The sequence below is a fragment of the Anarhichas minor genome, unplaced genomic scaffold, assembly GCF_050575085.1.
Source record: "Anarhichas minor isolate MPS153535 unplaced genomic scaffold, ASM5057508v1 ptg000028l, whole genome shotgun sequence".
NCBI classification, from domain to species: domain Eukaryota; kingdom Metazoa; phylum Chordata; class Actinopteri; order Perciformes; family Anarhichadidae; genus Anarhichas; species Anarhichas minor.
The window spans coordinates 10651642-10675759 of record NW_027466474.1 but is presented as its reverse complement, the minus strand read 5'-3'; the positions used below and the strand labels follow the sequence as shown (position 1 = coordinate 10675759).

The following is a 24118-nucleotide window of genomic DNA, read 5'->3' as shown; positions in this document are numbered from 1 at the left end:
AAGTTTGGCACAAAGGCCTCTATTTTGAACACAGTAGACGTCTGGTGTGAAAACCTTCATCTGTTTAGCCTGTGCTTCCAGATGAACAGAGATGTCCATCTATAATAAAAAAAAATAAAGTGCATCTGAAATCAGAAAAAATATTATTATATTATTATATTATATTTTCGGGACATGGAGATATATTTAGTGCAGAAAGAATGAAGTTTGTTGGGTCGAAATAAATTGTCTCATCAATTTAGATTTCTGACTAAAAGCTTATAGAACACAAGCTTTAAATTTGAAAGGAAAATCTATTTCAGCTGTGAAAAAAGAGGATAGTAGTATGACTGGTTTAGATTATTTCAGATGTTTTAACTGACAACCATAAACCAAATTAAAATGTTGTAGTTTAAGATTAATTATTAAACTCCACTGTCACAAACACACATAGGCAAGAATACAAAAGACCCATTTGTGTTTTACATGAAGCTGTGACTCTTGCTCTGCCTCAACTGGAAACTCCTGTTCTCCCTGTGCTGCATTAGTATCTCTATTGTTAGTCCTCTTTCTAACAACGGCTGGATGCACCAGACGCGGCCTCAAACTATATCCTGGGAACTGTAGGAAATCACCAACTTAAGGAGGAGTAGATGAGACGCTTTGAGACTTAAGAGGGATGTAGCGATAAGGTACAGAATATCATTTCACCACAACAAAAGGCCTGGAATTCACTGAACAACACACACTGATGATAATATGGGAAATGCTGTTCAGTGTGATGCTTTTTGTATGCTTTTAATATTAGCCAACAGATGACAGATCCACATCCTTTTAAGTCCACAGTTTTTAAGTGAGAAAACATTTTCAGTCTTACATCAAACCTACTGCAGGTAGAAATACAAGTGACAGCTTTAGAAATGACCCATGAACACTAATGACTTACTGCCAAAAAAGAGGCAATCACACTGCAGCCCTCCGCTCTGGCTTCACGTCAGCCTACCAGGTGGGCATCATATCTGGGAACCACATGCGGCCCAGGTGCTTGGACACCTCACTGTTGATCTGCTCCATGTTGTAGCTGCTGTCTGGGATCAACACCTCCTCCATGATTGACAGCTGAGTCAGCCTGCCCCCGCACATCTTTACGAAATCCACAAAGCCACTGCAGGTCACTTCACACTCGCCTAGCCCGATGGCAGTCAGGCTTTTGCAGCGTTCGGCGATGCGGATCAGCTCCTCGTCCAGGGGCTCAAGGCCGTTGGCACACACCACGAGCTCCACCAGCCGAGGACAGTTCAGTCCGATGCGACCCAGCATCTCTTTGCTAACTGTCCGGCCAAAGTACAGGTGGGTGACGGGAGTCTCCTCGAGGAAGAAGGGCTCATGCTCATCCTCATAGAGGAAGAAGTACATGACGATGTTGACCTTGGGCGAGTGTTGGACCAAGGCCTCCCAGCTGCTTCTCTTGATGGTGTGAAAGTGTGTCTGCCCGGGGTTTTCGCTCACCAGGTCAATGCGCAGGTGGTCCAAGTGGACGTGTTTTTCAGAGGAGAGGGCCAGCAGGAGCTCGTCACTCAGGAGATGGTAGTTCAACGCCAGCTCCCTGAGTCCATGGCACTGGTCTGCTACACACATTATACCTGAGGACAGAAAGAGAAGTCAGAAAAACATCTGAATGGGAAGAGAAACAACAAATCAAACTAATAATCAGCGTGGCTCTAGGGATTCAGTCCACCACTCTGGTCCAGACTGAAATATCATGTATCTTACCTGTGACATAGTCACAAAGTAAAGCGACATGGAGCATCTTGGTGGCCTAGGGATTAAACACACTGACCATGTAGTTGTAGTTCAAGCCCGGGCCAACACATTTGATGCACATCATTCCCCCTTTCTCTCTCTCTTCTCATTTCTGGCCCACTCTCTACTCTGCTGACTAATAAAAGCAAAACCCCCAAAAAATAATGTATTCAAAATGTGCAGTGACCTGCTGGGGAGACATGAGGACAACTGCTCATCTTCAGCAACTTCAGGGTGTTGCTGTTGTTGGCAACCAGCAGCTTCAGGGACGGGTCGTCCACTGGCGTGTCATCCATCTTGATGGAGGACAGGGACTTGGAGTTGACAAACACCACTGTCAGTGCAGACACAAAGTGGGCCTGAGGAGGGACAAACTATGCTGATTAAACCACAATGTCTTACACCAAATAAATGTGCAGGATTTTATTTTCATCACTGTACAGCCACGACTTATGAGGGATAAGGGAGATGATAGCAGACATCGGACAAACGGAGGACATGATGGGACTAATCGAGCTCCCTGCATGTAACAAACGAGGCAGCAGTGAAAGTGTTGACATGTGCGTTTGAAGCACAGGCAGCCTCTTACCTGAGATACATCCATGAAGCTGGGCCGCGCTGTGGAAATCAACCCCAGGGTCTTAATGGTACAGTTCACCAGCTGGGAGAGAATGTCACAGGCCGCCTCTGCAGATTCTGTGCAGCTGTCCACCTGATTTACCAGCAGTGAGTCACCATTTAGGTAAAAATAAGAAAGCACACAAAAATGAGGAACGGAAAGACGGAGGTGCACTACACAAATAATCTCAGCCCTGAATGTGTGTTAAGCCCACTAATGCCTAGGCAGCTGATGCGTCATGATCAATTCTGCAGCAGATGGTTTGGATTAAGGAGAAGACATATTGTTTTCAAGACAGCTGTGTTGTGAAAATGGAGGAGGAGGTGAAAGGAGAGAGATCAATGGGTGACAGCAGGGAAGGGCTCTTACCTTGAAGCTGACGTACTGCAGGTGCTGGGCATGCTTCTTAATGATCTGCTGAATGAGGTCAGGGTGAGTGGAGCGCAGGTAAGACGTGGCCGGCTGATTGAGCTCAAACTCAAACCTCCTCCACAGATCAGGGGTGTGAAAGACGTGATTCCAGCAGCGACACACCGACGAGGCCCTGGCCCGGTCAACGAGGGACAGATGCTGGAAGATCTGCAGGACGGCTAGGTGGGGCAGGTTACCCCAGTCCTCTGCTGAAGTCAGGGCGAAGCTGGACGTCCCTCGCTTCTGTCTTTGAGCCCCCCTCTCATGAGAGGGGAAGCGCTGGCACTTTGATTTGAGACCTGTCCTTCCTCGTTTCATTCTGAAACAAATCAGCACACAGTGGGATCATGAGATTAGGAACTGTTCAACGTTTAAATGCAAACAGTAAAAGGATGCAATGCACAGCGCGTACATCAGCATATCAGTGCATATTATACTTAACTATCAGTGTGTTGTAATCTGACAGTGACAGTACGATCTAACACTCTAGGGTTGTGGCTGAAACCAGGAAATGTTCAGTTAATTTCACCTAAAATAAAGTTAGTTTCTCCCTCCCTCTCTACATAACATATTGTAGTTGTTTAATAACTAGACCTCAAGAGGTAAGTTACATTTTCAAATAGCACATTAACACTGCGTGTCATTTCTTTAAAAGGGGTTTTAAGGATAAGCATCTTCATCTCTGTAAAATCTTTGTTTTTAACACCATGTCGGTAGTTTACAACAACAGTTCAATTTGAATCAGTATCATTATGGAAAATGTCTATTTTAATCTTTTACCAGATGTTTTTTGCACACACTGACTGGTATTAATTCTATTAAATCAATGATACATAATAATAATAGTTTATCAAATTAACTACTCATTCGATCAGTTAGTTTATACTAAATCTACCACTAATTTCAGTGAAAATGCAAAGTGCACTGCTTGTGTTCTTCCATTGTTTACTGAGTTGATAAAGTACAACTTATAGCAAGCTTGCCTGCATGAACATGAAAACTGCCTCTGCTGATATCGGACCTGAGGCGTCTAAGAATGGTCAAATACTGTATACGGATGAATATTGAACAATAGCAAACTCACCTCAAAGACTTGTCAAAACACTTGGACAAATTAAAAGTGATGCTGAAGCCTTTCTACAGAAATGTTCCCGCAGTCTCGTGGAGGCAATCTTTCACTGGTCCCAGGATAATTTGATGTAATCTAAACGCATGAACCACCAATGTGAAATGTCACACTCATTAGGTTCATAACATGGTGACTCATATTTTCCACAACATTGCAGTATTCATCTGAAGGTGAGCTGATTCTGTCATCACTGGCCTGCTTATTTATCTTCTAAGTCGAGTTACATTTTATGTCCCTTCATAAACCAGACCTGTTCTGAGGCTTCAGATACAGGGTTTCAACAGTAAATTGCTTGTAAAGTTTGCTCACAGATATGTTGGTCCAGCCTATAAATAACAATTTACAACATATTTTGTATACTGCGCACTTTCAGACAGCTCGTTAAGCGCATGATAAATACTGTAGATACAAACTGCACTGCATGTGTTTAAATCATTCCTATCAACCTGTCCATTGAACTGAGCTGAACTACAGTGAAACGCACCTGTGGCATCAGGTGCACGTTTACTGAGATCTGGACGCTTTATAAGCACAAGACTCATACAATTATAACACACAGAACAAACGGCATGAAAACACGTGTTACTTACATGAGCGGCTTACAAACTACACGTTCCTCCCGGTTTTGTGCTCTGCCGTTGGAGGAGACAGCGTTCACTCGGAGCCATGGCTGGAGATCGGTGGAGAAACGCTGTCTGCTCCTGATATAGGACAACGGGAGCAGCTCCCATAATAAGCTCTCCTCACGGCTTTAGCGCACAGCTTGACGTGCAGCCGGTACACGTGAGCGGGAGAAAACATGGATCTGCTCGGCTGCATCTCTAACCACCAGCATGCATGCAGAGAAATAGAGGCAATATCTACATCAACAGGGGGAATACACGCTCACTGCGTTTTCTTATTAAAGCGGCTTTACCTTTGCTTTGACTCATTTGTTTACGTTTGTGTGTGTGTGTGTGTGTGTGTGTGTGTGTGTGTGTGTGTGTGCGTGTGTGTGTGTGCGTGCGTGTGTGTTGTGACCCACGAGCGGAGAGCACTAGATACTATGTGCATGCATACTGGGAAAGTAGGTCAGTGTGTCAAAATGTGTATGTGTGTGAAAGAGACAGATTTTTAAAAAAGTCCATTAATCTAACTTTAAAGCAAGGTGTCTATTTATGCGTTCCAATGCCCATACTACCATATTATTTAGTAAGCCAGGGAAAAAACAGATTTAGTATGTTTTCAATGCCTATGTGTCACATATTAGCCAAAAATACCAGGATGTCCTGCTGCATCAGGTCACATTTTGCAGTATGCAAGCAAGCATACTTTTCTGGCTATTCGGAACCAAAATCCTCTGTGTAGTGGATATATGAGACGGATAGTCAAAGTTAAAGGTGCAGTGTTATGATGCAGTAGTATGTCCCAAATACTACATGCAACGGTACATACTTTGTAAGGGCAGCTGCAGTAAAAGTAAAGAAGTCAAAATATCCGATTTGGAACGTCTGTGTGTGTCACTTGTGCTTTGACAGGCCGACTGTCAATCATTGGTGCTTCTTCATGTTTTCGTTTCCTTTTCATGCGGCTAATTAAAGCCTATTACGCATTTATGATCCTTGTTTTGCATTCATGAGCACAATATAACAGTAGTCTCTCTGTTAACCTCTCCTAACCCCATGGCCAGGCTTTAGCCTTTATTTTGACAGCAGGTTCCGATAAATCAATTCCTCTCACTGTCATAAAGACTACTTTATGATTAATGTAGAACATGTGTCTACTTTTACTGACTGATGTTGTTTTTGTGTGTTTTCCATTTTGCATACTTGTGTGTGTGTGTGTCTGTGTGTGTGTGTGTGTGTGTGTGTGTGGCCATTGAATCCACTTTCGACCCACTTTCAACCCACTATAGAAAGTGCATGGATGATATCAACGATTACTGATCAGTAAAAACAAGTTTGAACGGAATAAATCAAGCGTAAATTTGCCTGATAGGCTCACACTTCATCTTCATCCTCTGTTTGGCAAACACAAACAAAAACTCCTAACTTATAAAGTCTTTACTCAAATACAGTCTCAAAAGAGTTCATATAATAGCAAATCATTGTAGACATGGAACACTACAATGAAGGAAATGCAGCCTTTACGAGGTCAATTTAGGGTAATATGTGCTATAACTGTCAGGCTGCAACCAGCTCTGCTCCCAGTAGACCACACAACACCAACAACACAACAATCTGTGCAATATAAATACACTGTGCAATACAAAAATGATTCTGTCTGTATATATAATAATGCAACACAACAATTACTCTGTCTGTATATATAATATTTTAGTTATTGTGGATTTTTTACTTAATTACTGTTTTATTACTTATTTACTTATTTATAATACTTGTTTTGATCTTGATTTTTTACTATGTCTCTTGTTTGCACTATCCACTACGCTGCTGTAATTCTGTAAATTCCCGCACTGCGGGACTAATAAAGGATTATCTTATTTTATCTTATTTACCAAAAGCATTGCCATGTCTTGCCTAAACTGTAGCCTGTAGCCCCGCCCCTTGGAAGTGACGCGGCACTGTGTGCAGACGTCAGTCACGTCGGCATGAGAAGCAGAAAGAAAAACAGCTTCACGGGCCAATTTTAGTGATAACGGGAGGAAAACAATGACCTCAGCACTGCTCGTTATAGCTCGCAGGCGGAACGATGCCACGATGTGTTGCTCGTAACGTAGGGTGAAGAGAAGAAGAAGCTAGCTAGTTTAGCCACGCAGTGTGCCAGTCATTAGCCTGGAGCTAACTAACGGCTAACTGGTCTCTGAAGGTAAGAGTTTTTATTTCATGCTAAAACTAACCTTAACGTTTTAACAGAGGACACGTGTTGTCTACAATGTTAAGGAAATAATACTTTTACTTTTGACACCTCGGCTGACTTTAAGTAGACAACACACTGTTTTGTGAGTTTAGTAACAAGCTAATGTTAAGTTTAACTCATTATTTAGCCTTCGCTAAGTCAAGCTATCCTGCGGTTAAAGTTAGCTAAATTAAATCCAACAGTTTGAGGATCTTACTCACTAAGTTGCTGTCACCAACCTTTGTTACAAATCATATGTAGAGCATGTAGTTACTTCTATGTGCTGGGTAGTAGTAGTGTTAACAGAGAGTGAATTGCGTTTGTTTTCTCTTTGACTTGATTCTTAGCCTTGCTGTTTTTTGGTCCTGTTAGTCCGTCAGTTGTATTCATTAACATTAGGTGTCTCAGATGTAAACTATTCTCCTCAGTTTGTGATTAGATGGCCATCATTACGTCCAGAAGGGTTGTAGTCCACGTGAACAAGCTTGACCACTAAGATGACCTTGTCTTGGTGTGGCAGGTGTCTTTCTAAACTCACGAGGAGCTTATTATTGTGACTATTCTCACATTTCAGTTAAACATTCACTTGGTAAAAGCAAAGTTCTGGGTTGGCACCAGATTTGTTGAATGACAGTAATGTTACCTGCCTGTTAAAACTCTGGAGGAGATTGTAGTTTTAATGAAAGTGACATCATGTTCAGAGCTTTAATCTGCGGTGGCTTGATGACCAAATTATTTTATCCAAACAAGGAAACAGTAACCTTTCCTTTTGGATTTCCTTTTATTTTTACATTATGTACGAAGAAGCTTTGTATTATTTTTCGTTTTCTGTCAAGTGACTGTGAAAATACTGGTCACAGGTTATATAAATTAATCTAATTTGGCAGCAATTGTGCAGCTCAAAATGTTTTCCTTTGATAATTATTTGTCAATTTTGAACCTTAATCTCCAAGAAATGGCAAAACAAATTTGATTCACCTTTTTAAAAAGGGTGAAATATCCTGGTTCTTTAAAATAAGTAGTATTGTGAAGTGCTTTCATATCTCGTTTTGGTGCGAGGCTTATAGTTGTAGCTACAAAACAGTTTTAGTGAAACAATTAGTCTTCTCACAGCTATCAGGTCCTGTGGTTCTCAGTAATATATTAATGTCTCTTCTGATTCAAATAAATGATTTAATGCCTAGTGCCGTCTAACTATATTGAAAGTGTATAAAGACCTCAATCTTGTGTTGAAGTGACTGTCATAATGTGTTTTTACTAGCCTGTTGTTTCATTCTGTGAGAAGAGCCGACCTTTCTCTTTTAGCATTTGCCCAGACTTTGTGACGCATTCCCTCTGTGTTACTGTTTTAAAGCCAAGGACTTGAAGTTTGATGTTAAGTTTCCTTTTTGTGTCCTCTTTAGAGAAAGCAATCATGACACAGAAAGTCAATCTGTGTTCGGTTTCCCTGGGAGTGGTGGGAATGACTTGTGGCTCCTGTGTCCAGTCCATCGAGCAGCGCATCGGTTCGCTCCCTGGAGTGATACATATAAAGGTAAATTCCGTCTTTGCAAAGATATAAACACATTTTTACATTTCTAGTCAAACAGCGTTTATTTTCCACGATGAGGTGCAGTTTAAAACCGGATCTGAAATGACTACCATGGATGTTGTACCATGAACCTCGTTGAAAAGGCAGATATGCATCCATTATTATTTTAAACAAAGGTTCCGGCCCATTTTAGGGTAATGCAGTTTGATAAATCCCACAGTCTTACTCCCTCAGGACTAGCTGGTCTGATATACAACAAAGCAACATCAACAAAGCCATGAGAGATAGCTTAATTGCAATAGTCGTGGTCTGCTGTTTTGTTCATTGTGTGTTTACCCCTCAGGCTGGGGCTAAATGAGAAGATAATGTAATATTGTGCTCCAGATTAAGCCCTGCCCTTTGCAGGACTGTGACAGCAGGTCGATATGCAGTCTGTACCCACAGGAAATGTCATTTATGTTTTAAGAGAATTTAGTTCCTGATTCATTTTAAGTTAATTGATATAGACATGATCTGGGAGGAGTGAATCGAGTTTTCTTGGTACAACAGTCGGTGTCTCGTTCTTTTGCCACAAAATCCCTGCTGTGGTTTGTAACTCATTGTTCAGTCAAGTGATCCCTTCAGTGTGTCACATGTTTCCTTCTTGCTAAAGAGGAAGAGTTAAGGGTCATCATGCTGACAGAACACAATGTGAGCTTGGGCAATGGACTTTTCTTTTTATATATATATATATATATATATATACAAGGTTCACAGTTTGGCTGTAAAAAAAAAAGACCAACAGAAATGGAATTGAATGATGTGGCTATGTTGACATAAGGCTGGGCAGTTGTTTCTGTTTTCATATCGTCCGATCATGGTTACTCAGCATTGCCACGGGGCTGAGCGTCTAATGGAGCTTTAAAATAGTCAAACCTTTAAGATTTCTTCAAGCAAGTCTTTCTCTGTGCTTCGTGCAACTGGATCACATCACATCATGTTTCATTAACATTATTATTAAACACACTCAGCGAGCGAAGGGCGCTCCTCGTCTCAGTCCAAAAGTCAAAATGTATTGAAAAAAGATTAAATAAATATTCTGCTGCTCTCCATATTTGTTGGGGTTTAATCTTTCAAAAACTGTTTAACAGCCCCATAAATTACATTCATATAATAACCACAATAACACAAAATCCTATTTTCCGATTTCTTTTGGAGTAATAACGTTCAATTCATTCAATGAGCTTTACAACATTCACTATGCAGCGCAGAGCAACGTTTGGTGAGCAGGCATTTGGAGAACATGTCGGGTGTTAGATCCTTGGAAGAATGACGGCAAACTGGTTTATAATTGACGATCGTGCTGATTTAACATGGCTCAGCGTACAAACATACAGAAACATCCAGAAACATCTCTGAATGCACAATAGGGCACAGATTATAGAGATTTATAATGTCCTAGTTGTGATAGTAAATTGGTTAAAATCAGCTTAATATCGGTGGAGGAAAAACAATCGTTGATCATCCCTTCAGTTGTTGATGTACGATCTGATTGCAACTGTTGTACAGTATCTCAACATTAAATCAATAAGTTTGATGACTCTACAAACAAACCTGCATTTAGTGCTTCGCAGTATTACTAGTACATTACTAGTACCGTATTTTCCGCACTATAAGGCGCACTTAAAAGCCTTTAATTTTCTCAAAAAACGACAGTGCGCCTTGTAATCCGGAGCGTCTTATATATGGATCAATTGGTTAATTGGTTGATCCATACTGGTTGTACACGGCGCTCTGTCAAAATGTTTCAGTACGACTGGTAAACTACAAAGCCGCACCGCGGTAAACACCGGTTTTGTTTTGTTGACATTCCCTTTAGCACAGCTCCATCTAGTGGATGCATAACGCAACCCCAGTCAAACGTTTGACTGTAGTAGCTTCTATTCTATGCGCCTTATAATCCGGTGCGCCCTATATATAAAAACAGTTCTAAAATAGGCCATTCATTGAAGGTGCGCTTTATAGTGCGGAAAATACGGTAATACTAGTAATACTAGTAGTACTCTTATTAATCAGAAGAAAGAGAACCACACCTTTTTATTAGGACCTGAGCACTTGCCAGCGGTCGGTCAGCAGAGGCCCGATTGAGACGGAAGGATTCATTGTTATTCTCCCTTTGCCATCGAAAGTCATCAAACATGTGCTTTTTCATGAAAAATCAATGTTGCCATGACGTTATAGACTCATAGCCCCGCCCCTTTCATAATCCATAAACAGTTTGTCGTAGACAATCATTGTTTTTCAGCAGTAACTTTATGTTTCATTGGTGTCTGTGTCATGGACATAAAATAGATATTCAAATAGTTCAGACATATGTGATTTTTAAGAACGAATATTTAACGTCATTTTTGGCATTACCCCCCCCCCCACACACACACACACACACACACACACACACTCACAACCTATGAACAGTCGGTCAGTAGAAAGTTGTGGGCGGCATCATTGTACTCTGCAAAGTTCCTGTTTCATTTTGCTTGGCCGCGTCGACCAGGAAGGTCTCGTTCATTGCTGCTTGCAGCTTTAATTTTGATAAAGTAATTAACCGGATTATCGGAAGAATGAAAAACTCAAGTCAATAGTGATAGTCAATCTGGTTTAGCTTAGCCTGACTCCTTTCACACTTTATGAATGTACTTTCTGTAATAACCTAATTACTTGCTTAACCCACACCGTGACTTTTATTTTGTAGGTGTCTTTAGAGCAGAAGAATGCCACGGTCACATTTGATCACAGCCAACATAGCCCAGAGTCTCTGTCAGAGGCCATCGAGGACATGGGCTTTGAATCAAGTCTCTCAGACTCCAGCACAGCCACACCCGTCTCCACAGATACGCAGCTGATCTCCACCTCAGGCCTGACACCTGCAGCTCAACAGGAGGCTTTGGAGAAGCTGTCCCAGTTTCAGGGAGTGTTGGATGTCAGAGAGAGCCCGGCCCAGCTGGGCATCACTGTTACCTTTGTTCCTTCCCTGACTTCTGCGCAGCAGCTGAGTGAGGTGGTGGCCATCTCGACACGTCTGGAGAAGCCCGCACCCAGCAGTCCAAAGCAAAAAGGCCCAGCGGGAAGCGGGGTGGCGCTTCTTAAGTTGAACATTGAAGGAATGACCTGTCACTCCTGCACCTCCACTATTGAAGGGAAGATTGGAAAACTGAAAGGGATTGAGAAGATCAAAGGTGATGTACTTGAACTGTTTACGAGCTGTTTGTCATGCATTAGCACACTGTCTGAGCTAGAAGGGATGTTGTTCCACAATTCCTGCACAACACAGGAATGCACGTCCTACAGATAGCAAGTCTGTCATGTCATTGTGTGTGTTCACCACTGACAGGTTGCTGAGTGGGATTTGTTTACGACTAATGAAATCCCTCCACTGGTGTTGTTGTGATGTAGACACACAAACATTAAACCCCCCCCCGCCTGTGTTCAGGGCTATTCTAATAAAGTTGAGTTTCTAAATAGAATTCAACATTTTCAACTTACAATGATATCTTCATGACAGTTTTATGATAATAATATTAATCTGAAGCACTTTTCAAAACCTAAGCTACAAAGTGCTTTGCGGCCAATTAATATTAATGAATTATACAATAATTCTGTGAACGCAAAAGCTCTGTCCTCTTTGGTGTTAAGGTTTAAAAGACGAGGATCTAACATACAGGATTGTATGGTGCTAAATACGCTTCATGTGCGAATATGGACATGAATGTTGTTTTTGTGATTTTTATCTTTTCATGCACAGTCACTTCCTGTTCTTGTGAAATATTGTCTTTTCTAAAAAAGTCTTTCATGCTTTTGCGTTCTATTTTTAACTTTGTCGTGTCTTTATTCTCAACAGTTGTGTTAGAGACTCGGGAAGCTACAATCGTGTACCTGCCGCACTTCGTCACCGTCCAAACCATCACCGACCAGATTGCCGTGGCGGGCTTCAATGCATTTGTCAAGTGCAAGCCTCGGCCTTTGCAGCTGTCCCTCAGTGAAATCGAACGTTTAGTTGATTCTCAAAAACCAACCGTTTCTTCGCCCTCAGAGACGTCAGAGGAGACTGAAATCTTCATAGACACGACTCTCATCGCGCTGAGGGTGAAAGGCATGCACTGCCGTTCATGCGTGGTCAATATCCAAGACAATATCTCCATGCTGCCTGGTGTCTCCTCTGTGGAGGTCTCTCTGGAGAAGGAGAAGGCCTCCATCTGCTACGATCCTCTACAGGTCACTGTGACTCAGTTGCAGCAGGCCATTGAGGCGCTGCCTCCAGGAAGCTTCAAGACTCAAACCTGGGACTCCTCTGGCCCTCTCTGTTCTGTGTCCACATCGCCGCTGCCGCCTGCCTTAACGCCACCTCGGCCTGCACGAGCAGCCCAGGCAAAACCCGCTGCCTCTCAGCCTTGCTTCACCCAGCCTCTAGCGTCTGTCGTCAATATTCACATCGAGGGCATGACGTGCAACTCCTGTGTCCAGTCCATCGAAGGCATGATCTCCCAAAGGAAGGGGGTGATTTCAGCCCACGTCTCTCTGTCTGATCACCAGGGCACCTTTGAGTACGATCCCCTCCTGACCACAGCGGAGGAGCTGAGGGAGGCCGTGGAGGACATGGGCTTCGATGCATTCCTACCTGGTAAGATAGTGTGGTGTGGTTTCTGAGACGGCTACTTTCTCTGAAGTAGATGGCTAAAGCAGTTTTAACTTATTTATCTTCGTGGCCTCTGGATGCTCCTCAGCCAGTGGGAGCAGTTGAACTTTCTTTTAAAAGCTATCATTTGTTGTCCACAGAGACCAATTCTCTGCTGCCTGCACCAAATCCCAGTCTCTCCAAGTCTTCGAGTCTTTCACATGTGAAAGATAAGGAGTTGGACAGCGACCTACACAAAGAAACCCTTCAGGGACACGACAGAGACGCGCACTCTAAATGCTACATCCAGATAGGAGGGATGACCTGTGCTTCCTGCGTGGCTAACATCGAGAGAAACCTCAAGAATGAATCAGGTCTGTGTAAACAAAATAAAATACTTAACGAGGACTAATCGCGTGTCATTGCTTTCACCGGGAGCTAAACAGAACCTCTTTAATGTCGTGCAGGTATCTACTCGGTGCTGGTGGCACTGATGGCCAGTAAAGCAGAGGTGCGTTATAACGCTGAGCTCATCGACCCCGTGAAGATAGCCGAGTTTGTGGAGGAGCTGGGCTTCACCGCCTCTGTGATGGAGAACTACGAAGGTTCAGATGGAAACCTAGAACTAGTGGTGAGTCCCCGGGCGGTTGCATTGACGTTACGTTTGTGTTTCATTAAGAAGGAAAGATGCATTCAACCGAATCACGTCTGTTCTTCACTTTATGCCCTCTTTTAATACATTTGTATCCCTTTCTCTTCACCTCCTCTCAGGTCAGGGGGATGACGTGTGCCTCTTGTGTTCACAAAATTGAATCCAGCCTCATGAGAGAAAAGGGGATTATATATGCCTCTGTTGCCTTGGCAACAAACAAAGCACACATTAAGCACGACTTGGAAATCATCGGACCGCGAGACGTCATCAAGCTCATCGAGGTATTTTTTGTTTGTTTGTTTGTTAAAGCATTGGTTCAGTTGATTTCCTAATCATAAGGGGGGGATATTTGATCAGTGTTTTGTTATTTATAGAATCTGGGGTTTGAAGCGTCGTTGGTGAAGCATGATCGTACGGCCTCTCACCTGGACCACAGCAAAGAGATCCGACAGTAAGACACCAGGAACATGCCCACATTAATGCTTTTATACTGATTTTAATCCGTCTTTACAACTCAAAGGTGTGTCTGATATAGCTAGAATCCATTTTATACCAAATGTTTAATGACTCAACAATTCCTTTCATTTCGATCAGAAAACACTTCTGTTTTTGGGTCAGGTGGAAACAGCCCCGCTGAGCATTACTCAATGCATTCTGTTATTATAACACACAACTCTATATATAGTGCTGCAGGGATGACGTAATCTTACAGGACAACCGCCGAATTAAGCATTGCACGGGTTCCCACAGCCAATGGGATTTTAGATTATTCCAAAAATAAGCACCGTGGCAAACACAAGTTTATGAACGTTTGGTTCATCAAGATCATTTTCACGATTTAACACTCTTACAATATTAGAAGCGTGGATGCAATCACCAGAAGTAGAAAGCTAACGTTAGGCTGTAAACGTACTACACCACCGTCGCATGAGCACGATTACACACAAGAAGGCTGTGAAGGTGGACAAGTTGGCTTAATGCCGTTAAGTAGTCTTATTTAGGCACTTAGCAAGCGACTTTTAGGTTTGTTCAGCATTATGTGCAGTGTTTGTGGGTCGATGCTGTGTTTAGAGATGAAGAATGTCCATTTGTAAGGAGAGATAAAACCCCGCAGAATAAAATAAATTTATTTCTAACACACGACTGTCTGTGCTCTTTAAGGTGGAGGAAATCTTTCCTGGTGAGCCTGTTTTTCTGTGTGCCTGTGATGGGCATGATGACCTACATGATTATCATGGACCACCAGATGAGTGCTTCACATCAGCACAATGCCACCGTGGAGGACCGCAACCACTACCACGCCACCATGTTCCTGGAGAGACAGCTGCTCCCAGGGCTGTCCATCATGAACTTCCTCTCCTTCCTCTTCTGTGTGCCTGTACAGGTAAATCAGAGGGATCGACAGCACATAGAGACTTGTTCAGGAGAGGGGAGGCACTCTGAATGAAATGTTTGTGGTTTAGTAAATACGGACTTTTCTGTTTTTCCTGTCTTTAGTTTATTGGAGGTCGCTACTTCTACATTCAAGCCTACAAAGCAGTCAAACACCGATCTGCAAACATGGACGTGCTAATAGTTCTGGCTACCTCCATAGCCTTCACCTACTCGCTGGTCGTCCTAATAGTTGCCATGGCGGAGAAGGCAAAAGTCAACCCCATCACCTTCTTCGACACTCCGCCGATGCTCTTCGTCTTCATCTCCCTGGGGCGCTGGCTGGAACAGATAGCCAAGGTTTTAGCTCTTTATTGATATCTATGACTTGAAATGCTGGACTTGAATTGGATGTATTAGTCAATGTGAACTGTTCTTCCTCCGCCCAGAGCAAGACCTCTGAAGCTTTGTCCAAGTTGATGTCTCTACAAGCCACTGAGGCCACAGTGGTCACGCTCGGCAGTGACAAATCCCTTCTCAGGTACTCATTGTTCTTACTTTGTTTACATTAGCCTTTCATATCTTAAGTTGCTTTTAGATTACAACATATCTTAATGTTTGCAATTGAAATGTCAGTAGAAGGTCTCACTTGACGTAACAAAGACTGAATAAACAAGTAAGAATAGAACATTTGTCTTTTCCAACTGGGGTTTAGATTTAATCTTTACTTTTTTTTTAAATGGCAAATAAAACAGGAACTGTCATTTTGATCTGCTTGGTAATATTGAGAATAGTTTTCTGCTGTATTGTAAATATAATCACAGCAATAGTGTAGTAATAGTCTAACATTGTAGCAACACTGTACAGTTTACAACGTTTACATTGTGCGTCCAGTGAGGAGCAGGTGGATGTTGAGCTGGTGCAGAGGGGCGATGTGGTGAAAGTCGTTCCTGGAGGGAAGTTTCCAGTAGATGGGCGGGTCATCGAGGGGCACTCCATGGCCGACGAGTCGCTGATCACAGGTTGGTCGCAGTGAATGAATGAACGAACAAGTATCTAGTTTGCCATTCATGGAAACACCTGGAAATTGATTAAAATTACTAAATATCATCAGCATCATTTAAAAAAGGAGGAATAGAACTAGCCTACCGGTTAATTATAGGAGCGTTTGTGACCGAGTGCTCTCCTGTATTGTAAAGATAATGTCCTGGAAAATGATTTCTTAAAATTAGTGGGAACCCTGTATCAGTATTGGTGACAATAAAATGCTAAAATGTAAGTATTCTGGTTAGTTGAGTCAATGCAAGAGATTTGACTCCTGCTCCAACTGATGCCTGAAATGTGTCTTTTAGTTGTTTACCTTCGTTTACCACCACATTAGTCTTCATCATCAGTACTAATGAACAAGTAGTCTTTGGTTATTATTTGAGTTGTGGTTTTGCTCCAGATGTCCTGCTACTGTTGCTGCTGCCTCGGACTGTTGTGTTTTCTGAGCAGCTGTTGCGTTGTGTCTCCAGGTGAGGCCATGCCCGTGACGAAGAAGATCGGGAGCTCTGTGATCGCAGGCTCCATTAACCAGAATGGCTCTCTGCTCGTCAGCGCTACACATGTTGGCATGGACACCACGCTGTCTCAGATCGTCAAACTTGTCGAGGAGGCTCAGACTTCAAAGGTGAGTTATGTGGTTCGAGATCTGCACTGTGAACACATGCTTTGATGGTAATTGCTCAGGTGTTAAAAGTCTGACATTCCATTTTTTAGGCTCCCATCCAGCAGTATGCAGATAAGATCAGTGGCTACTTTGTACCCTTCATCGTTATCATATCCGTCCTCACGCTGATCGCCTGGATCTTCATTGGCTTTTTAGACTTCTCTCTCGTGGAGAAGTACTTTCCTGTGAGTCTTCTTTTCAATCTCGATATCTGTACCAAGCTCCTCGGTACAGCATCAGGAAATTACATCCATTTATTTAGACATGACTAAGTGTCACTGCATCTGATATCGTTCCTTATTACTTATAAAAAGTGATTTGTAATTTATTTGGTAGAAAATCTAACAGCCCCCTTTCCTCCCCGCAGGGTTACGACAAGAGCATTTCCAAAGCTGAGGCCGTGATTCGTTTCGCCTTCCAGGCCTCCATAACGGTGTTATGCATTGCATGTCCCTGTTCCCTTGGCTTGGCAACCCCGACAGCTGTCATGGTGGGCACAGGGGTCGGAGCCCAAAATGGCATCCTGATAAAGGGAGGAGAGCCACTCGAGATGGCGCATAAGGTGTGTTGTTAATGATATTCTGACACCCCGATGCAGTCAGCCAGCTATGTAACAGACCAACTGTCAATTTAAAATGGATTTGCTTTTCTAGGTTACAAAACCACATTAGTCTAAATTGGCACGTGGAAGCTGAACCAGTGGCTCACTAGCAATAAGTGTGCAAGAGAGTTTTTGGGAAATGTTGAAGTGCCCTCTCATACACATGCCAAATTACCTCTTACACACCCATTGGCAGATGTGCGGCCTGTTATTTACGGTAGTTTATTTTCCTCCACCCTCATTCCACCAGGACCCGCCCTACTCTGCCTCTGATTGGCTCACACTCGTTGCCTTCTTTGCTGAATTTAAGTTTGTTTAAGATGTGGATGTTTTCATAATGATGGCAGCCTTCTTGTATAGAGCGGGCCGTCCTCTAATTTGAACATTGGTGCTTTGATACTTTGCTCCTCCAGTCCGCATGTTGAAGTGTGTAGGAAAGCTACTGCGTCTAAAGGCTGTGCCATCGGTGTGTGTGTGTGTGTGAATTAGTTAGTTTAGATCCTGATGGGCAGGTGGCACCTTGCATAGCAGCCTCTGTAATCAGTGTGTGAATGGTTGAAAGTCTTAAAATGCCACTTCATATCAAAAAGGTTGCAGATCCCTGGTCTAGATGGTACTCTAATTTAATACCGTAAAACATTTTAAATTCAGCCTGATCGTCTTTTTTTTGTTTTTCTCATATCTCCTTCTATTGGCAGGTCCAGTCAGTGGTGTTCGATAAGACTGGGACCATCACGTATGGCGCTCCGAAGGTTATCCAAGTCAAGATAGTGGTGGAGGGGAACAAGATGCCTCGTTCCCGACTGCTGGCCATCGTGGGTACAGCGGAGAACAACAGTGAACACCCTCTGGGAGCAGCCATCACCAAATACTGCAAACAGGTTGGTCTCTACCTTTTAAATGTAACGCCCACACTCTACAATCTCATGATCCTCCATATGCTCCAGTTGTTAAACATTCATTGTTTTCCGTGTGAAGGAGCTCAGCACAGAGTCTCTTGGCGCATGCACCGACTTTCAGGCGGTGCCCGGCTGTGGCATCCGGTGTCAGGTCAGCAACACGGAGGCCCTGCTGAGACAGGCAGACAGCGACAGCGAGGACGACAACCAGCGCAACAGCATCCTCGTCCAGATCAGTGACACCGGGATGTCCACCAGCTCCCATCCCCTCATCATGGACCCAGAGCCACTAAGTATGCTGGCAAACACATTGTTGTAGGCGTGTATTCAACAGAAATACTGAAACATTCTCTTTTAGTCCTAAGATTACGAATCAAGGTAGTGATACAGTTGCACGAAATGTCATTCCCCTATGTTTCCTTGCTGTTGTCTAACCCAAATGATCTCTGTGTGTAGGCCTTGTCCAGACAGCCAACTACGTCGTGTTGATTGGCAACAGAGAGTGGATGAAAAGGAATTGCCTGCAGATTAGACCGGATATAGATGAGGCCATGATAGAGCACGAGCGCAGAGGACGCACTGCTGTTCTAGTAGCTGTAGACAGTGAGTAGTACCGTTTAACAAGAGATGTAGACTTTTTATCTGTTTGCCGGCATTTCCTGACTGACTGCCAACAGTGATGTTATTGTCTAAAACTCTTTGTATTGTTATAATTGAGTACGATATTTCCCCTTGTGCGTAGGTCTGCTGTGTGCGATGATAGCCATTGCAGACACGGTGAAACCGGAGGCTGAGCTGGCTATTCGCACCCTGACCAGCATGGGTCTGGAGGTCGTGCTGATGACCGGAGACAACAGCAAGACGGCACGAGCCATTGCTGCTCAGGTACGGACAGGAAGTGGATATAGAGCTAGATAATTTGACAAATCAATATTTTAAGAGTGAAAATCTGTGCTTTTAATACAAATTTTTAAACATGTAAAATACAGAAGAGAAGAGTGATATGGGTTTGAGAAGAAAGCATTAGTAATGCTGACATAAAACTACAATGTTGCATTTAAAAACCCCCAAAAACACAACACTCATAAAATATTATTACAATATTTTCGGTAACCAAATTCGTATTCATATCAAGTCTCTATGACGGCGTGTTCGGGCAGTTTTAGTTAAAAAACAAATACATCATGAAGCCAGTAGAGGGAGGTAATATTCAGGTGCAAAACTGTATAGCATGAAAGATACATATGCGCGTTTTATTTGTGAACATAAATAAATACTAATATGATTAATATATTTTGCACTCGGCGGCTCACGTTACCGGTGGTGTCTGTGGTTGATCCAACCTTGCAAAGTGAAGCAATGCGCTAATAAATATGTACGTTTCTTTCTCTGAATATTACCCCTCCTCCCCTGGCTCCAGACGTTTTTTATTCTTTACCACAGTCTCAAATGTGTTGTTTTAAAGCCATTATATTATTGCTTTTGTATTTTGTGGTTTGTGAGCCCGTCTGTCTCTGCCTCTCTCACAGGTCGGCATCAAGAAGGTGTTTGCCGAGGTGCTGCCCTCCCACAAGGTGGCCAAGGTGGAGCAGCTGCAGCAGGCGGGAAAGAGAGTCGCCATGGTGGGCGACGGTGTCAACGACTCGCCTGCTCTGGCCATGGCTGACGTGGGCATTGCCATAGGAACCGGGACAGATGTGGCCATAGAGGCAGCAGATGTGGTTTTGATCAGGGTGAGAGTTCGTGCTTAGAGGTTGTTGTTTTTTAAAAGTCTGTCATGAATTCATGTCTCTGGCCGACAGATCAGCTGTTTCATGACATGAAAACGTCAAACATAGAACGTCTGCCCTGCAGCATAGAGGCAGTGTGACACTGTCACAGAAATCACACAGTATGCAACACTGTCATGATGCCAAAGGTGTAATACAAGTCATACTGCAATATGCCATATTCATCAAGACAGCAACATATGATATTTCACATTATCCGTGTTAATCAGCAAAATAAAGATGCATTCACTTTACTTTAATGCATTAAGTGCCTTATATTTTGGGTAATTTTAAGCCAGGCTCAGACTACGGGAGTTTTGGTCTGATTTTATCCCTGATTTACCCGTCTCGACAATCAGAGGGGAAGTCCGGTCCGGGCCCGTGTTCGGTATTGATGTCCGGCCCAGATTATCTGTATTGTGAGGGCTTTCACAAACCCTTAGGAGTTCAAATCTGCAGGATAACATCACTACTTTCAGAGCGGGACCTAATAGTCATTGAGAGAGACAGCTGGAGCAGCTGACGGTGTTTCAAAGCAACGGTAAACATTGTAGTCCACCATTGACAGATATTAAAATCACCCTTCCTAATTCTCGCTGAAGAATAGAGAACCCGTGTTGACCGGGTCCCCTCCAGCCATTGTTCTCATCCAGACTCGTTTAGCCTTCTGCTGTTGTTTTCTCACTGTAGAGCTTCACTACAGCGAGTTGTAGCGTCACATCAGTCTCAGTCATCAGTTTTGTTAATATCTTTTGAAACGGGAGAGACATCACGTGAGGTTGCTCCCTCCGGCACAATCATTTTAATAATATCCTGTAGTGTGTGATGCGCCATTATTTTTAAATCTTGTAGTGTGGGCATGTTTGAAATTAGAGAGAAGAACATCTGTGAAGATTCTCCGTATGTGTGAGATGTAGTCTGAACCCAGCTTTAGTTGTCTTAATCAGTAGTTTGTAGCTAATTACTATTAGCATTTTCTTTTTATCGTCAGCTCTCAATTTGCCCAATAAACATTGGAAAAGTATCTGATATTACAACCTTCTCTTTACCCTTCTTTTAACCCTCGTCTGCAGAATGACCTCCTGGATGTGGTGGCCAGCATCGACCTTTCTAAAAAGACTGTCAGGAGGATCCGGATCAACTTCGTGTTTGCTCTCATCTACAACCTGGTTGGCATTCCTATTGCTGCTGGTAGGTGACTGCAAAAAGATGTATTCAAGCGATGTCATCGCATCGACGGTAATCATTGCGATAATGTCGACCACGCGGTGCTAATCTGACCCGTGTCGGTCCACAGGTGTGTTCCTTCCTATTGGCCTGGTGTTACAGCCGTGGATGGGCTCTGCAGCGATGGCTCTGTCGTCCGTCTCTGTGGTTTTGTCCTCCCTTCTACTCAAATGGTAATGAGATATTTAACGCTTTCTTGTGGCCATTTTATCACCCTTTTCATCATAATCTTTTTCCAATCACTTTCCATATTTGTCTCTCTCTTTGTTTAGTTACACTAAGCCCACTGCTGAGATGTTGGAGGCCAGACTGGGTAACAGCAGCAGGCGGCAGGGCAGCCTGTCCGACGTCAGCGTCCACATCGGCATGGGCGAGCTGCGTCGTCCCTCCCCCAGACTCAGCCTGCTGGACCGCATTGTGAACTACAGTCGTGCCTCCATCAACTCCCTGCGCTCCGACAAGCACTCGCTCAACAGCTTGGTGCTCAGCGAGCCCGACAAACACTCGCTGCTGGTGGGGGAGGCGCAGTGTGACGAGGAGTTCTGCTGAATGACTACGTAAGGCTCACACGGGTCAGCATTGACTTTTATGATGGCGAAGAAGTAGATGGCGAATGCGTTTATTCAAGACTCGGCCGTGCTAAGCTTAAAGGGTTGAATAGCGGTCCATCCGTCTGCTGTAGAGGCCTCAGGGCAGCGCCGTTGACTTACATGCCCCTCGTTTTCTTTTAGCTGAACCAGCTGATCACATGCACTTCAGAGCTCGAGGGGGGGGGGGCTTTCTGTCCCTCAGTTGCAGCCTGTCGTTTGTTGAGGTCGCCCCCCCCCCCTCGGGCACACTCTGACCAACCCTTTGACACTCTCTGTGTGCACAAGAGTGAAGCCTCCACACAGAGCCTTCCACAACCAGGAAGCAGAAGGACGATCAGCTCAGCTGCCAGGACAATCTTTAACAGCCATCCAAAGACATGTTACCAGTGGTGCCCCGTATACGAGAGGACACTACTAGTTATATTTTAACTCACTTCCTTGAATGAAAAATTATTATAACGCTATTGTATAATTCTATTCCAGAGTATTTATATTACCTTTTATTTATCTTTTTTCATTATATCCTTTGTGAAACATGAAGTTGTTGAATCCAAAATGCGAATTTTCACTTTCAATCTCCCAAATTGTGTAATTACTGAGAAAAGAAGTCTTGTGACTCCATGGAATCAGATGGTTTGTGCAGAGTGCTAATGGAGTGAGTTGTAAATGTCAATGTTACCCAAGTGCCAATTGAAGTGCCACCTTGGCAAAGTCCACCACATTCCAAAGATAGCACCGAGCAGAGGTTACCTCGCACTGAAAGGGGAAACGGAGTGAACAGAGAAGGTCATCGGCTCACTGCAGAGACTCAACGCCAACGACGGAAGACTCGATCAAATGTTCCTACAGCTGTGTCGACCCTCTGCGTCTTTGCCTAACGATCCAGGATGTCACTCGCTGAATGTGAACATTATTCGCTGTTAAACTTAAACGGAGATTGTTTCATGGACGACCTAGTTTGTGCTTTAATTACTTTAGCTGCTCGTTGCAAAGAGAAGGATTTGTGTCGTGATGCAGTTTGTTGTGAAAAAGCCAAATGGGCCTTTTTTCCACAGAAGACATTTTGGAATGTCACAGTAGGAAAATGGCTGGTGTGAATAGTGACATGAATGAAGGCTGGATTCCATTTAGCGGCTTTAGTTTCATATTGTGCAGGCTGTGGCCCACTTGGGAGGGACGCGTACTTAATGTTAACACAAGTAACTCTTTTCCTACTATCACTCAAAATGTCTGCTGTGGAAAAACAAGCCTATCGCAGATGCATCTGTGTTCTGTCTGTCGTCACACTAGACAAGATGTGATTGTTTCCAGGAATGTCTGTCAGTGGTGTGTAAGTCTTTGTGCTTTTTTTAATGTGAATCACACTGTTGCCCTCGATCAAAGAAACATCTTTAAAGCCACACAGCAGGATCAGCAGACTGAACACAGCTGTGTCTCAGCAGCACCACCAAACACGTCACTGAGGGACAAACGTTGATGAATTAAGTAGAGTTACTTACACATCACACGTTGTATAATCGAGATGACATCTTTCAATAGTAGGCAGCTGCTGTTAAACTGTGCTTTATTATTTCTCCTGTAAAAGTATAACAAAGATGTTCTGCTTTACTATCGACTGTGTCAACTCAGGAGATGATCACTACAGTCCAGCTATTCCTGTCATTTTTGTGTCTGAGCCCCTCTAGTAATTCTTTCGGATGATTGAAGGAGCCGCCAATTTGTCCTGCCGCTTTCCCATGATGCATCAGGGTTCTGTAGCTGTCAAAGCGCTCTGTGTGCAGTTGTTTTCGTTGCATTGCTTTGTGAAGACGGCCGTAGGGCTTCGGTTCCGTGAAGCCAGTTTGCTGTCTTTCATAGTTCTTCTGAACATGATGTGCCTTGGAATAAAACACTTTTGTAATGTCACTTTGTCCCGTTTGAACCAGAAGATGGCGCTTTGGAGCTGCATGTTGAACATAATCAACAAACGCCAGATACAAGATTTCATTAACTTTATTTCTTCGTTAGTCTAAACATCACATCACCTCAGTGTACTGCGGAACAAACACCATGTTTTTCTTGTATTTTAAAAATATTCATTGCTATGAATGCAAACTGTAAATGACTTCTTCCTCTTGAGTCGATTTGTATCGCTTTGGCTGTAGAGACGTTTCATCTCGTTTGGTAGATAGAAGCTTGTTAACATGTTATTTATTAGGTAGTGAATTTCATATTTTTTAAACACATTAAAGGGGAATTAGTTCTCATCAGATGCAGCCAGAGGTTAAGGGACACTCGGAAATGGAGTCTACCAAAAGGTAAGTTTAATATTTATCTCTTCTTGGATGTACTGAAAAG

General features: G+C 43.3%; 2 protein-coding genes across 2 annotated transcripts; one reads left to right on the top strand and one right to left on the bottom strand.

Annotated features, from left to right (window-relative positions):
• Window positions 1-978: 978 nt before the first annotated feature.
• Window positions 979-3130, bottom strand: fbxl3l (F-box and leucine-rich repeat protein 3, like). Its single transcript, XM_076103901.1, has 4 exons — window positions 2771-3130; window positions 2372-2494; window positions 1970-2141; window positions 979-1622 (listed from the first exon to the last, which is right to left on the bottom strand). The coding sequence occupies exons 1-4, from the start codon at window positions 3128-3130 to the stop codon at window positions 979-981; spliced, it is 1299 nt and encodes a 432-aa protein (XP_075960016.1).
• A 3387-nt stretch (window positions 3131-6517) lies between these two features.
• On the top strand, window positions 6518-23686 carry atp7a (ATPase copper transporting alpha). The gene is made up of 23 exons (XM_076102977.1): window positions 6518-6749; window positions 8183-8313; window positions 11042-11525; window positions 12188-12967; window positions 13123-13335; window positions 13429-13592; window positions 13733-13894; window positions 13988-14064; window positions 14775-14997; window positions 15111-15344; window positions 15434-15525; window positions 15879-16006; window positions 16502-16656; window positions 16746-16880; window positions 17063-17257; window positions 17995-18177; window positions 18275-18488; window positions 18652-18798; window positions 18938-19080; window positions 19725-19928; window positions 21038-21155; window positions 21262-21364; window positions 21464-23686. The coding sequence occupies exons 2-23, from the start codon at window positions 8194-8196 to the stop codon at window positions 21738-21740; spliced, it is 4551 nt and encodes a 1516-aa protein (XP_075959092.1). The 5' UTR covers window positions 6518-6749; window positions 8183-8193; the 3' UTR covers window positions 21741-23686.
• The last annotated feature ends 432 nt before the right edge of the window (window positions 23687-24118 follow it).